This window comes from Procambarus clarkii, chromosome 32 (genome assembly GCF_040958095.1).
Source record: "Procambarus clarkii isolate CNS0578487 chromosome 32, FALCON_Pclarkii_2.0, whole genome shotgun sequence".
NCBI lineage: Eukaryota > Metazoa > Arthropoda > Malacostraca > Decapoda > Cambaridae > Procambarus > Procambarus clarkii.
The window spans coordinates 20,081,250-20,095,459 of record NC_091181.1 but is presented as its reverse complement, the minus strand read 5'-3'; the positions used below and the strand labels follow the sequence as shown (position 1 = coordinate 20,095,459).

Sequence of the window (14,210 nt, the reverse complement as noted above, 5' to 3'; positions counted from 1 at the left end):
TGGTCTGGGCAGTGTGTTTCAGTGCTGGTGCTTTGCGCCTTTTTATCTCCGGTGCTTCGCCTCTCACTCTTCTCTCTTGCTCTGGTATGTGCCCCTTTGCTGCGGGAGTGTCCTGAATTCCAGCTGTGGGGAGGACGCCGAGGTTTTCCCTGTGTTATAGGTGTGGGCCGCCTCCTTCGCCTCTACCCTGTTCTCCTGTGTGTCCAGCTCTGGCTTCTTTACCTGGCGGTGCTCCCAGGATCTTCTGGGCACTGTTGGGTTGTGTCACGTTCGTGCCTCCGTTCGACAGGTGAGTTTCTGCGGTCTGGTGTCTTTTGGCCGGGCGCTGAATGCGGAGATGTTTATATACCTGTCTTTATTTAGGTATATTTATGTATGACTGAGACCGTTCGCACACCAGTGACTGTCTCTTTTCAACCCTTCCAGTCCCACTCATGTGCATGTCCAACCCATGCTAGAGTCATTCAGGGGACCCACCTCTTTCGTGTTATGAGGTAATTACCTAAGTGTAATTACCTAAGTGTGGTTACAGGATGAGAGCTACACTCGTGGTGTCCCGTCTTCCCAGCACTCTTTGTCATATAACGTTTTGAAACTACTGACGGTCTTGGCCTCCACCACCTTCTCACTTAACTTATTCCAACCGTCTACCACTCTATTTGCGAAGGAGAATTTTCTTATATTTCTTCGGCATCTGTGTTTAGCTAGTTTAAATCTATGACCTCTTGTTCTTGAAGTGCCAGGTCTCAGGAAATCTTCCCTGTCGATTTTATCAATTCCTGTTACTATTTTGTACGTAGTGATCATATCACCTCTTTATCTTCCGTCTTCTAGTTTTGGCATGTTTAATGCTTCTAACCTCTCCTCGTAGCTCTTGCCCTTCAGTTCTGGGAGCCACTTAGTAGCATGTCTTTGCACCTTTTCCAGTTTGTTGATGTGCTTCTTAAGATATGGGCACCACATAACAGCTGCATATTCTAGCTTTGGCCTAACAAAAGTCATGAACAATTTCTTTAGTATATCGCCATCCATGTATTTAAATGCAATTCTGAAGTTAGAAAGCATAGCATAGGCTCCTTGCACAATATTCTTTATGTGGTCCTCAGGTGATAGTTTTCTATCTAGAACCACCCCTAGATCTCTTTCTTTATCAGAATTCTTTAATGATTTCTCACATAATATATAGGTTGTGTGGGGTCTATGTTCTCCTATTCCACATTCCATAACATGACATTTATTAACATTAAATTCCATTTGCCAAGTGGTGCTCCATATACTTATTTTGTCCAGGTCTTCTTGAAGGGCATGACAATCATCTAAATTTCTTATCCTTCCTATTATCTTAGCATCATCAGCAAACATGTTCATATAATTCTGTATACCAACTTGTAGATCATTTATGTAGACAATAAACATCACTGGTGCAAGAACTGAACCCTGTGGTACTCCACTTGTGACATTTCTCCATTCAGATACATTGCCTCTGATTACTGCCCTCATTTTTCTATCAGTCAGAAAATTTTTCATCTATGATATTGCTTACCTGTCACCCCTCCAATATTTTCCAATTTCCAGAACAACCTCTTATGTGGAACTCTGTTGAAAGCCTTTTTTAGGTCCAGATAGATGCAATCAACCCAACCATCTCTTTCCTGTAATATCTCTGTGGCTCGATCATAGAAACTGAGTAAATTCGATACACAGGATTTTCCAGATCGAAAACCATACTGTCTGTCTGATATTATATCATTTCTCTCCAGGTGTTCTACCCATTTAGTTTTGATTAGTTTTTCCAATACTTTCACTATTACACTTGTCAATGATACAGGTCTATAATGTGGGTTGTGGTGCTGGTTATGTACTCACCTGGTAGGGCTCTCCTGGCTGTGGTTGTGGGATTTGAGCTCTGGCTCTTGGGGTCCAGCCTATATGGAATAACTTGCGGGACAGTACCAGTGGAGTGCAGTGGTGCAATAGGCACAATTGGAGAACACTGTATAACCATCGGAGGTCTGCGGTTGTTGCTTGTCCTACCTGTGAGCATACGCCATATTGCCGGTACATCCGTAGACTTCCAGGGTACACTAGCCTGTTTTCAAATAGATGTTCTGGCCCATCCTGGCTGTGGTGGGTATGTGGACCTGCGGGCCGCTCCCAGCAGGTCCACCCTCTCACAAGTCTAGCCTAGCCTCGGGCCAGGCTTGGGGTGTAAATTGAACTCCCGGAACCCCATCCAGCAGATATTGAGCAGGTTTCCCTGTCGTCGGTCACCTGGTGTGCAGGTTCCTGGGCCTGCTGGATTCTGTCGTGTCTCCGTTGGCTCTTTTTGGGGTCTGCCTGCACCGTTCTCTGCCTTTGCAGAAGCGAGTTGCTATTTACATGTTGCATGTTGTGGTGGTTACCAATGCACGTGTGCATTGGTAACGTGTTTCGCGGTGGCGTGTCCTTGTTCCTGAGTCCGGTTGTGGTGTGGCACTTTGCTGCTGTTTTGTACCTAGGGTTTGCGTATGTGGGTTTGCTTGTTATTTTTCGTGGTCTTCGGATCCTTGGCTTGGCCCTCCCATGTGTGTGGGGTTTCTGTCCCTGCCTGATTGTCCACCCCTGGTTGTTTCCTGGGGTTTGTGCTTCAGCTCTTTTGTCCTGCCTCTCCCCAGTCGCTTTCCTGGCATCTCCTTTCAACCTGTTCTCGCACTTTTGTATAGTCAATATTGACTTATTAAATACGTGCATATGTGACATACTAAACATACTAGTTTACCTTGAAAAGCTTCATAGAAAACACCGACCTAACCTAACCTTCTTAGTATGTTAAGATAAGCATCTTATTGCTTCGTAATTACAATTATTACTTAACCTATTATTGGTATAGGTGAAGTAATAATTGTAATTACGAAGCAATAACATGCTTATCTTAACATACTAAGACGGTTAGGTAAGGTCGGTGTTTTCTATGAAGCTTTTCAAGGTAAACTAGTATGTTTAGTATGTCACATATGCACGTATTTAATAAGTCAATATTGACTAAAAGAAAGTGCGAGAACGGGTTGCTCCTTTGGTCGGTTTTGCCTGCACTTGCTGCTGTGGGGGGGGGGGGGGGAGGTCGGTTTTCTACAGCTTCCCTTCCTTGTGCGTTCCCTTTGTTTCCTCCTCTGCCGCAGGGGTGTTCTGCGTGCGTTCCTTGGCTTCTTGGGCGTTCTTTCAGCCTGTGTCCTACGGTGCGCTTATTTATCTTGGTCTGTTTCAGTTGCTCGTACCCCTTGGTTCGGGTACTGTTTCTGGAGGCAACCCTTATGCCTTCTTCAGTTTTCTTGGCTTGCCCTGCTGGTTGGCTTTTCGGGGTCTTGCAATGTCTCGCATCAGACCCGTCGTTTCTGATCTCCTGGCGGGCTTGCTTGCATTGGGGAGCTTTCTGTTCGTCAGACGTTCCATCTCCTTGTGCTGCCTGGGTTTCAGTGGTCGCTCCCGAGATCTCCCCGCAGCTTCGCCTTTTACTGGGCTCGGAGGGGCCTTGTCGGGGCTGCTTATATTCTGCCTCGCAATCTCGCCTCCGGTTGGTGGTCAGGTGGCTTCGTGGTAGGTGTCCCACCTGCGTACTTCTTCTTGGCGGCAATATGGGGTATTTTGGTGGTCCTTCCTTTTCCGTCTGTCCCTTCTTAGGTGGCTGCAGTTGTTAGCGTCGGGTTGGTTTTCTGGTGGGGGTTGGGGGCTATCGTCTTGCCACATACTGTCGCCTCTTTTCGTGCGGCGCTGGCGGAGCCGCTTCAGCTTGCTTTCGGTGTTGGTGTTGCTTCTGCACCGTTGATAAGCTGTCTCGTGCGTTGTTTCACCTCCGGCCTGTTCGTGCGCTGCTTGCACCGTCCTGGTCTCTGGTCGGCGTGCTCTGTCTTCTCTTCGGTTGGTGGTGCCCCTTCAGTTCCGGTTTGTTTTTTCGTCGGCTCTTTTTCCTGTTGGCCTTTGCCTCTGGGGGTCGGGTCGCTGGGCTTCTTGCTCCTCCTCTGGGGTTTTCTGCTCCTTCGGTTTTAGCGTTTTGGTTGTTCGGTGGCAGCAGTCTCCATTTTTTCTGGCCCGGGATGGGGCTGCTGCGTTCCGGAGGGGTCCTTGGTTTGTTGGTGCTTGGTTGGTCGGACTGGGGGTATGTCGTGTTTTGTGCTCAGTGGCGGCCCTCCGCTGTTATTTGCATGCCTCTGCATCTGTGTCCGGGGCGCGTTTTGAGTTGATCCGGTTCCGTTCTTCCTTGTTCGCGGGTGGCGGTGTCCCGGGTTGTCAGCAGTGCTCTTGCGGCTAACCTGCCTGTGTTCTTCCCCCCCATGCTCGTGGCGTTCATGGTTTTGCTGCTCTTGCTGCCTTCTGGGTGGCGTGTCCTTCCTGTCATTTGGGCACGGATCTTTGATGTTCGTACTGGGGTCATGCTGCTCGTTGTCTCGTGTTGTTCCTGGGCCTTTTCGGGGCTGTGACGCCTTGGGTTGGCATTTGCTGCTGGTTGTCTCGCTTCCGTGGGGGGTGCGTGGGGTCCGCCTCCTGGTTCCGTCCCTTTGACCTTCCTCTGAGGGTAGTTAGCTCTGGGGAGTCGACGGGGCTCCCCCCCAGAAAACCAGCGTTGAATGTAATGAAACGCCATTTTCTGGGTGAGACCCAGAGGCTGCCCGGCAATCCTCCCTCCCTCCGGTCAGCGTTTTTTCGCGTGTTTTGACATCCAGCCTCAGAACTGATGGGTGGATAGCCGGCGTGGGAGATCTGTGGCTCCCCCTTCCCCCTCCCATGGAGGTGGGAGCTGCGCAGACAGCTGCGCGGTGACGTGTGACGTCATACTAGTTTGCTTGTTTTCTGTTGGGGAGTTCTATCCACTAGTTCGGCTTTAGGTAGCAATTTTAACCAGAATAGGGGTTTGTTTTGGAATGCTTACCTTTCTGAATGCTTGACCCAGTCAATGGCAGACATAGAATGCTTCCAACCACATGGGGGTTTCTATAGGCCATTGCTCCCCTTGCCTCTCTGAGGGGGCCAGGTTCTGGCCGTGGTCCCCGGTAGGCCCTAGAACTCCATACACATGACTGATGCCAAAGTCTGACATTAGCATATCTGCCTGGTAATGCTCAGGGGAGCATTACGTCTCTCTGGGTCCTCACCCAGAAAATGGCGTTTCATTACATTCAACGCTGGTTTTTTGCCAGACTTTCCTACCCGATTGCGGCTAAAATATGCCACCTACGATTTTTTTTTTTATTTTTTCCGCGATCAGGGAACAAAAATGAACACTTCTATAAGACGAAAGAATTTTTTTTATTTTTTTTGTTGTGCCTGTGGGTGTTAAATCCATTTGGTCCCCTTAGTGGTTTGAGGATTAAAGAACAGTAGTGCTGAAATGACTTGTTCGTAGAAATAGAGTAATGTCAGTTTCCTTCTATCTGTGGTGTAGTCTTTGTACAATGCATAAGCATTATGTATAGCAATTTGCAAAATATAGAAGGTAATTTTCTTGGTCCATTTGTGGCTTTTCCTTGTGAAGTGGTAATATTTGACCATTTGGTCAAAGTGATCAACACCTTTCATGTTTGTATTGTAGTCACAGATTGCATTCAGCTTGTTGGCAGTTACCTGTTGCACTGAGGATGTTTGTTTTCTACGTGCAACTTGTGTTTCTGTATTGTGACAAGTTATGATTATGAGTGAAACATTTCGCTTATCCTTTCACAAAATTTTGACAGTATTGTCCTTACGTTTGAATATAGTTGTATCTACTGGCACTTTACCCTTTGCGTGTATCTGAAGGGTTTTACGTACACCATGCTGCATTCTGATGGTACCACAGGTGTATATCCCTACTTCAAGCAGCAATTCACTCAACCGAACCGAATTATAATAGTTGTTCGTATATAAATGGTTACCTTGGTTCTTCAGTGGTTCAATCAAGCCCATTACGGTTTCAATCGTCATTTTACCCAATTCCTGAATAAATTTCAAAATAAAAAATGTTGCCAGTCTTGGATTCAGCTAGCATGTAGATAAATTATTCCATATTTATCAGGTTTATTGGGGTTATAGGGGTTGAAAGATAGACGGCCATGCCATGCCATTGTCCCCTCATCCAAACTCAAATTTTTCTGGGGAATGTATAATGTCTTGAATCTATTTGTGAGATATTGCATGACTGAGCGAACTTTGATAAGTCTGTAAGCTTTTTGGCCTTGTGGTATGGACTTATTGTTATAAATATGAAAATACTTTCCAATACTTTCATATCGTTTACCAGTCATAAAGGTGTTGAAACAAGGTATGTGACAGAATCTGCCTGTTTGCCAATACATTCTAAGTCTTGGCAACGGGCAAATACCCATCAAGATCGTCAGTCCCAAATATCTGGCAATGTCTTTCGCTATTACTGGTTCCCATCTCTTGTTTGTCGTTGTCCCAGTACGTACCTTACTTTGGGAAGCATACAAATTAGTTTCATATGCCATATATTTCAACAAGCTTTGAGTAAGAAATAGTTGAATAAAACCCAAAGCAGTGGTAGGTACAGGAACAGTCAAGCCTAGTGTAGCTGTAAAACTGTCTACAAAGGGTGGAATATTGCCACTACACCATTCTTCATCAGAATCTGTTGGTGGTGGGGTACATGCGGTAAGTCTGGCTCTGGCACGAGCTCCAGTACCTTGCCGTGCACGAGTGGCAGTCTCAACCTCAGACTCGTCACTTCCATCACTACCAAAATCCTCCTCGGCCGTCTCTGTTTCAATGCATTCACTACCAAAATCCTTCTCAGCCGTCTCTGTTTCAATACATTCACTACCTTCATCAGTGTCAGTCTCAACAACACTTTCCTCACTAGATAACTCTGACAAATCATCAAATACAGCCTGAAACTTAGAGGGTGTTAGTCTCACTCGCTTGTACTTCTCTTGTACACTACTTAGCTTCTCCTTTTCATGCCTTTCTTTCGCAAATCTCTTCTTTCTTCTTGGAAGGGCCTTGTTCCACCGTGCAGCGCTGAGGTTATTGTGAAATTCCCCGGTGCGCATGAAATAAAGTGTTCCCAAAAAATTCTTTTTTCTTCGTAAAATGATAAATTCCCTTCCCTGAACATGCCTATGTAAAAATAAATATCAAATTTCACTTACTTTGGCTGTGGGGACGTGGACAAGGTGCACTGTAACGTCATCAGGGCCTGGTCGCCCATGCGTGAATCGCCCAGACACAGTTGCGTGGGCCATTCAAGCACCAGGTGTTGCCACAAATATATTTTCAGTTATTTGTTTTATGTATTTCCAATGCGGTTTTATTTGTTTTTTTATCGTATATGATGCATATTTATGTCCTTTACAATATGTATACAGTAGACCGTTCATAATGTTCCCTGGAACTGTGATACATGTGTCGGTAATGTGTCCACAATAAATGTTTATTGTCGCAATATTACCTGTTAAAAATTCACTAAAATTACAATATGTACAGTTTCACACACTATTTACACAGTAACACACAGTATTACACACTCAGTACTTCGGAAGTGAGTAATAATCAATGAAGCAGCCCATGGTACACAGAGCGACTTCGCTCTCAGTGCACCAGGTACAGATAAATTTTCGCTTACTGTTTCTTCATTCTGTGTGCTTGCAAATAACGCATTCACGTACACCCTTGGCTTTAGTACTTGTAGGTTGTATGTAGCCAAGCTTGTAAAGCATAAGGTAGTACAGTATTGAAAAGATTATAGGAAAAGATCAATTTGTTAGGTAGTTTTGAAAAGATCACTTTGTATGGTCCCACACAGGAAGAGATTCAGCTTACATCAAGAATGTCCGTCAGTCAGAAAAAGACTCGGCTAGCCTCAAAGAGTGTCCGTCAGTTAGGAAGAGATTCAGGTATTCTTGAAAATATCTATGGAAAACACCGCCATGGAAGCCGCTAACACTGTTCATCTATGCTATTTGTATCAGATGCATCATTGAACGCAGAAAATGATTCATATATGTATCATCTAAATAAATTGTAGATAGCATAGGATTGCAAGGGTGACGCTCAGACAAACAACTGGATACGCTCGCTGTATCGTCCTCATTGGTGCTGTATCACTTGCATCCGCCCTTTGTGTTAGGTCCTTATTGCACCTAGCTTCACCAATATTATGACCCTTATGTTCTTCAAACAATAAGGTTTGAATTTCACCGAAAGAGCGTTATCTTTCAGCACCGCGTTGGACAGGTGTTTGGGAGCCAGAGGCGCGTGCGCCACCCATGGTTGCTCATTCAGTACTAACCCAGCCAGCAGCCCTAGGGCATTCTGGGAATTTTTTCCAAGATGGCTGCCTCTCACTGGAGGTCCTAAGAGTCCATTTCGTACACAACCAACCTCGTACACATTTAGAATTGGTACCGAAAAATAAAAAATAGTTTGAGAGCATATTAGTGATTCAATTATTATGTTCATAAAATAATTAACAAATAGTTTTGCTGTTATTACACTATATACACAGGTTATATATAAGTATCTGCATGTTTTGCTCACCATAACGAACCACTAAGTTGGTATTGTGAGTCAAAATGCAACGAGGAGTGACCGCCACACACCAGCCAGCCACTCGCTGCCACTCCCTCCCTCAACAACACCTCACTCGCCCTCATTCGCCTCCCACAATACTGTTTTTGCATTTATTCACTATACACAGACGTTATATATAAGTATTTATATGTTTTGTTCACTATAACTGTACATCTAAGCTTGTATGGTGAGTAAAGGCAATAAGTAGTAGTTACTCACACAGTCAGCTGGTGGCGGCCGCCCTCAAGGCCAGACGCACTAATATTTCTCCTCCAACAACATTGTTTGTGGTGTTATTACAATATATACACACATTATATATAAGTATCTACCTTGATGACTAGACCACACACTAGAAGGTGAAGGGACGACGACGTTCCTGGACCATTCTCAAGTCGACTGACTTGAGAATGGTCCAGGACGGACCGAAACGTCGTCGTCCCTTCACCTTCTAGTGTGTGGTCTGGTCAACATATTTTAGCCACGTTATTGTGACTCATCACCTGCAAGTATCTACCTGTTTTATTCACCATACTTGTACAAATAAGCTGGTATGGTGCCCAAAGACCATAGTGGCCACCAGTAAACAACATGACAAGTCGTGCAGACGACGCACCTCCCTCACCAAAATGGCGGCTCCCAAACTACTCCTATTGCTGTTATTACACTCTATACACATGTTATATATAAATATCTACATTTGTGTTCACCTTAGCGAACCACTAAGCTGGTATGGTGAGTGCAGTCAATAAAAGATGGCCACACACAGTCAGAAGACGACGCCACAACCCTCCCTCCCACAGCATTACTCCTCCCTCCATGGAGCACAGCGCTAAATATCACCACAATCCTGCTATTATCAGAATCATGGTCAGTTTTATCACAGTCAGGGGTCTTCTGTAATACTATCATCGCTAAATAATAGCATGAACATACATATTTTGACATTTTTAGGCGATGCTGTGGTCACAAGCTGAACAGCAGTGCTGTACGCTCGTGCGCGTGCGTCAGCCTTGGTGGCTCACTCAATACTAACGCTCTCACATCCAGGAATGTTAGCCACAATTTTTTTTCTAGGTGGCTTCTGTCAACTATCGGTCGTAGCTGCACTTTAACTGCCTCTATCCCATGTGGGGTGTTTAAATTAAGGCGCTAAACACTAAAACAGCTATTGTTTTGCACAGTTTTGGTTTTGTTACTGAAATAATCTATATATATGTATTGCGCAGTTTAAGGGTTAAATCCAATCAAGCGATATCACTGAATGTTCAACAAACTGACGAGAGGAGTTAGGCAGGCCATCGTTGGTCGGGGGTGGGAGGTTGTGGCCGACCACTAGTGGTCAGCAGTAGGGGAGGGGGGGAAAGGTGGCTAGACTGGCAAGCCTCAGGGCCAGATTAGACCTTAGGCCAGATTAGGCCTCGGGCCAGATCAGGCCCCGGGTCAGCGCAGGCCTCGGGCCAGATCAGGCCCCGGGTCAGCGCAGGCCTCGGGCCAGATCAGGCCCCGGGTCAGCGCAGGCCTCGGGCCAGCTCAGGCCTTGGGCCAGACCTCGCCTCGGACCAGACCTCGCCTCGGGCCAGACCTCAGACCAGGCCAGACCAGGCCAAGCCAGATCCATTCAAGCCAGGTATCAGGCCAGGCCTTGGACCAGGCCAAACCAGATAAATCCAAGCCAGGTCTCAGGGCAGGCCAAGTCAGGCCAGGCCAAGCCAGGTCAGGTCAGGACTAAAGCCAGATCAGGCCAAGCCAGATCCATCCAAGCCAGGTATCAAGCCAGGCCTTGGACCAAGCCAAGCCAGGTCTCAGGCCAGGCCAGGCCAGGCCAGGCCAAGCCAAGCCAAGCCAAGCCAAGCCAAGCCACATCAAAACCAGGCCAGGCATACACTGCTAGTTTGAACCATCCCTAGCCTCGCAGCAGGCTTTCAATATCATGGAATAGATTGTTTAATATCAACAATTACATATTCAGATACATCCAGCAAATAATAAAATTAAATAAAAAACAGATTAATAATATGAATAAGGAATACACAAAGTAATGTACATATAAGTACAGTGTTAATGAGTACAAATGTTACCTTGGGTAGAGGCTAGCTGCCTCCCCACCTCCCCTAGTAAAATCTCCTCAGCAGGGAGCCTGACAGCTGAGGGACAGTGCTCGGGATTCGTAGTCCTGAAGATCCGGGTTCGATTCCCGGTGGAGGCGGAAACAAATGGGCAGAGTTTCTTTCACCTTGATGCATCTGTTCATCTGGCAGTAAATAGGTACTTGGGAGTTAGAAAGCTGCTATGGGCTGCTTCCTGGGGGTGTAATTACCTAAGTGTAGTTACAGGATGAAAGCTACGCTCGTGGTGTCCCGTCTTCCCAGCACTCTTTGTCATATAACGCTTTGAAATTACTGAGGGTTTTGGCCTCCACCACCTTCTCACCTAACTTGTTCCAACCATCTACCACTCTGTTTACAAAAGTGAATTTTCTTATATTTCTCCGGCAGCTTTGTTTCGTTAGTTTAAATCTATGACCTCTTGTTCTTGAAGTTTCGGGTCTCGGGAATTCTTCCCTATCAATTTTATCGATTTCTGGATGTGTATAATTTCTGTGTATGATGGATGTGTGTGATTCCTGGATGTGTGTAAGAAAAAGAAGGCTTGGTCGAGGACCAGGCCGCAGGGACACTAAGCCCTGAAATCATCTCGAGATAACCTCAGGATAACCTCACCACTGGCACCGTCGTTTATTATTAATTGTTAATTTTGACTATGGAATATGATAGTGATGTGTTACAAACAACTGAAATGGTAACATTTTCTCAGCTAAGTTTCTGAAAAACTGACAGTTAGTGAAGCATTGAGGCAGCAGAGGCACCAGCCACGTGTTGCCAGTCAGCTGAGCTGATCATTCAGGCCAGACCAGCCTTGTGCTGGATACGTGTCTTTACTCCCCACTGACACCACCCTCCTTCCCTGACACTCGCCACTAATGCAACCTGCCTCTCCTGACAACTTCACAATTGACACCACCCACTTTCCCTGACACCACTATCACTACCTGCCTACCCTGGCAACTTCCACCACTGAATCCACCTGCCTCCTGACAACTTCCACCACTGACACCATCTGCCTCCCCTGACACCACCTGCCTTCAGTGACATTCACTACTAATACCACCTGCCTACCCTGACAACAACTTCCACCACTGACACCACCTGCCTACCCTGACAACAATTTCCACCACTGACACCACCTGCCTACCCTGACAACAACTTCTACCATTGACACTACCTGCTTTTCCTGACAACAACTCCTACCATTGACACCACCTGCCTTTCCTGATACCATTAATACCACCTGCCTTCCCTGACACCATTAACACCACCTGCCTTCCCTGACACCATTAACACCACCTGCCTTCCCTGACACCATTAACACTACATGCCTCCCCCTGACAACTTCCACTACTGACACCACCTGCCTCCCCTGACACTACCTGCCTCCCCTGACACTACCTGCCTTCAATGACACTATTAACACCATCTGCCTACCCTGACAACAGTTTCCACCACTGACACCACCTGCCTCCCCTGATAACTTCCATCAATGACACCAACAGTCTTTTCTGACAACAACTTCAATATTATCTTCACCTGCCTCCCATGAGAATAACTTCCACCACCTGCTCCCCCCTCCCCAACTACTAACACCATTTGCCCCCTGACTCCAACTCTTGCCAATGACACCATCTGCCTGCCCTGACACCATTTTATCATCCTTCAACCATTTCTTCCTGGAAACAATGGAAAAAACGTACAACTAATTACACTTTGATGAATCACAGTTCATGACAGCCACCTTCGACGCTCAGTCTTGGCTTAGACAAACTCGCTTAATCGAACATTTGTATGTTCCACTGAACATTTAGTACCGAATGCAATTTGTTTAGACCATCTGGGAATTCGTTAGAGCGGGGTTCGTTAGAGTGAGGATGCATTGATGTTGCTTGTTTTCTATTTTCCATTATTTTTATGCTTTTCCTATAAGCTGCTGTTCTAAAATTAATATTGCTGGAGTCCACTTTTATTTAAATTTTGATAACTGGAATGAATTGTTCAGTATTTTAAATAAGAAAAATGTCAACTACATACATATTATTCATTCATAGTAATATGTAATAGAACAGATATCAGAATGCAAATAAGAGGATTTCATCAGTTTCTCTTATATTATTTTGTACATGTTACAGTTTTGTGTGTTGAAATTGTGTCTGCAAATTTGTAGTGAAATTATCAGGATATTAAGTTGTGTTATTTGCAGATTTGTTTTGTATCACCATATTTTTCAAGTACATTTGTCTTTAAATAAACTACACAAGTACTTTGAGAACTTAAATTGTCAAGTATAACTTAAAATATACTTTCATATAATATATATAATCTTATTTTTGTATAGCAGTTAATACTATATTGTTGTAATAGGTGGCCCATTTGACCTGATGAGTCGGCGGGTGTTGTGTGCTTCAACACCAGAGTTAGCTCAGAAGATAGCCAAGCTTCTCAAGCAGTACCAGCCAGTGAGAGATGATGCTGACAAATAGTGACAATTATGGTGACTGTAGCAGTCCTCTATAAAGAAACAACAAACTTGGAATTATTGAGTATGTGATTGTTGTCAAATGTAGTCCAGTGTATATGGTTCCATATAAATATAAAATGTGTGTCAAATATATATAAATATACAAAATATAGTAAGAACAAGATGTATTTTATTAAGATTACTATACTTAAACCCATTTAAATTTTGTGACAACTGTATTACTTAAGCATTCTACAATTTCACTCAGTTTCGTCTCATAGCATATACAGCTGGTGACTATATGAAAAGAAAACTGGGTTTTAAAATACATCAATAAATTTAAAACATTCTTATTAAATGAAAGATCAAAAAGCTTTGGAAAAAGTTTGTATGTAGTCATAACTTTCTGGAAGACACATTTCTAGAAGGAACAAGGAATGCAGTAATGTAGACAGCTGAACCATAACAGTTAATAATAATAATTAGATGCCAGTAGTAGTGTGTTTGACAGCATTCCAAGTGGTATAGTTTTAACATCAATATTCCAGCATTTGGTACTGACACCAGTCTTAAGCAATATTGGGGTATTTATTTACCTTTTCAGAAATTGATTTTTCTGATAATATTACTCATGTACTGTATTGAAATAAATTTTAATTCCCTAGGATTACTTAAGAGTATTATTTAAACTTTTTATTATTAACCCTTAAGTTGCACAAGACATCATATGATGCTTTGAGTGACTTGCAGTAAATTGCATTTGGCATCATATGATGCTTTGGAGTACTGCACAAGATTTAAATGGCCTGCGGATACACAGGGTTCACCACACCTTCATCAGGGCTCTTGTAAACAGACACCATTTTTTTTTTTAAATCGTGGGCCAAATTCCCGGGTGTGAGGGGCCTCAGTATCGAGTGAGCTACCAAGCCTGACGCACGCAGCATGAGCTCACAGCACTGCTGTTCAGCTTGTGACCACAGCATCACCTAAAAATGCCATAATATACATGTTCTTCCTATTTTTTAGCGATGATATTATTACAGAAGATCCCTGACTGTGATAAAACTGACCAGGGTTCTGATAATAGCAGGATTGTG

The 14,210-nt window shown here is 44.5% G+C and overlaps 1 protein-coding gene across 8 annotated transcripts in view; it reads left to right on the top strand.

The window, feature by feature from the left end:
• LOC138370587 (inositol monophosphatase 1) overlaps positions 1 to 13,780 on the top strand; it is a 275,313-nt gene extending 261,533 nt beyond the window's left edge. For all 8 annotated transcript variants that reach the window (XR_011230154.1, XR_011230153.1, XM_069334999.1 and 5 more), the window contains one exon: positions 13,014 to 13,780. Coding sequence is in view for 5 of the 8 variants with exons in the window: in XM_069334999.1 (XP_069191100.1) it covers positions 13,014 to 13,132 (119 nt within the window). In the remaining 3 variants the exon portion in view is untranslated. The remainder of the gene's footprint in view (positions 1 to 13,013) is intronic.
• The last annotated feature ends 430 nt before the right edge of the window (positions 13,781 to 14,210 follow it).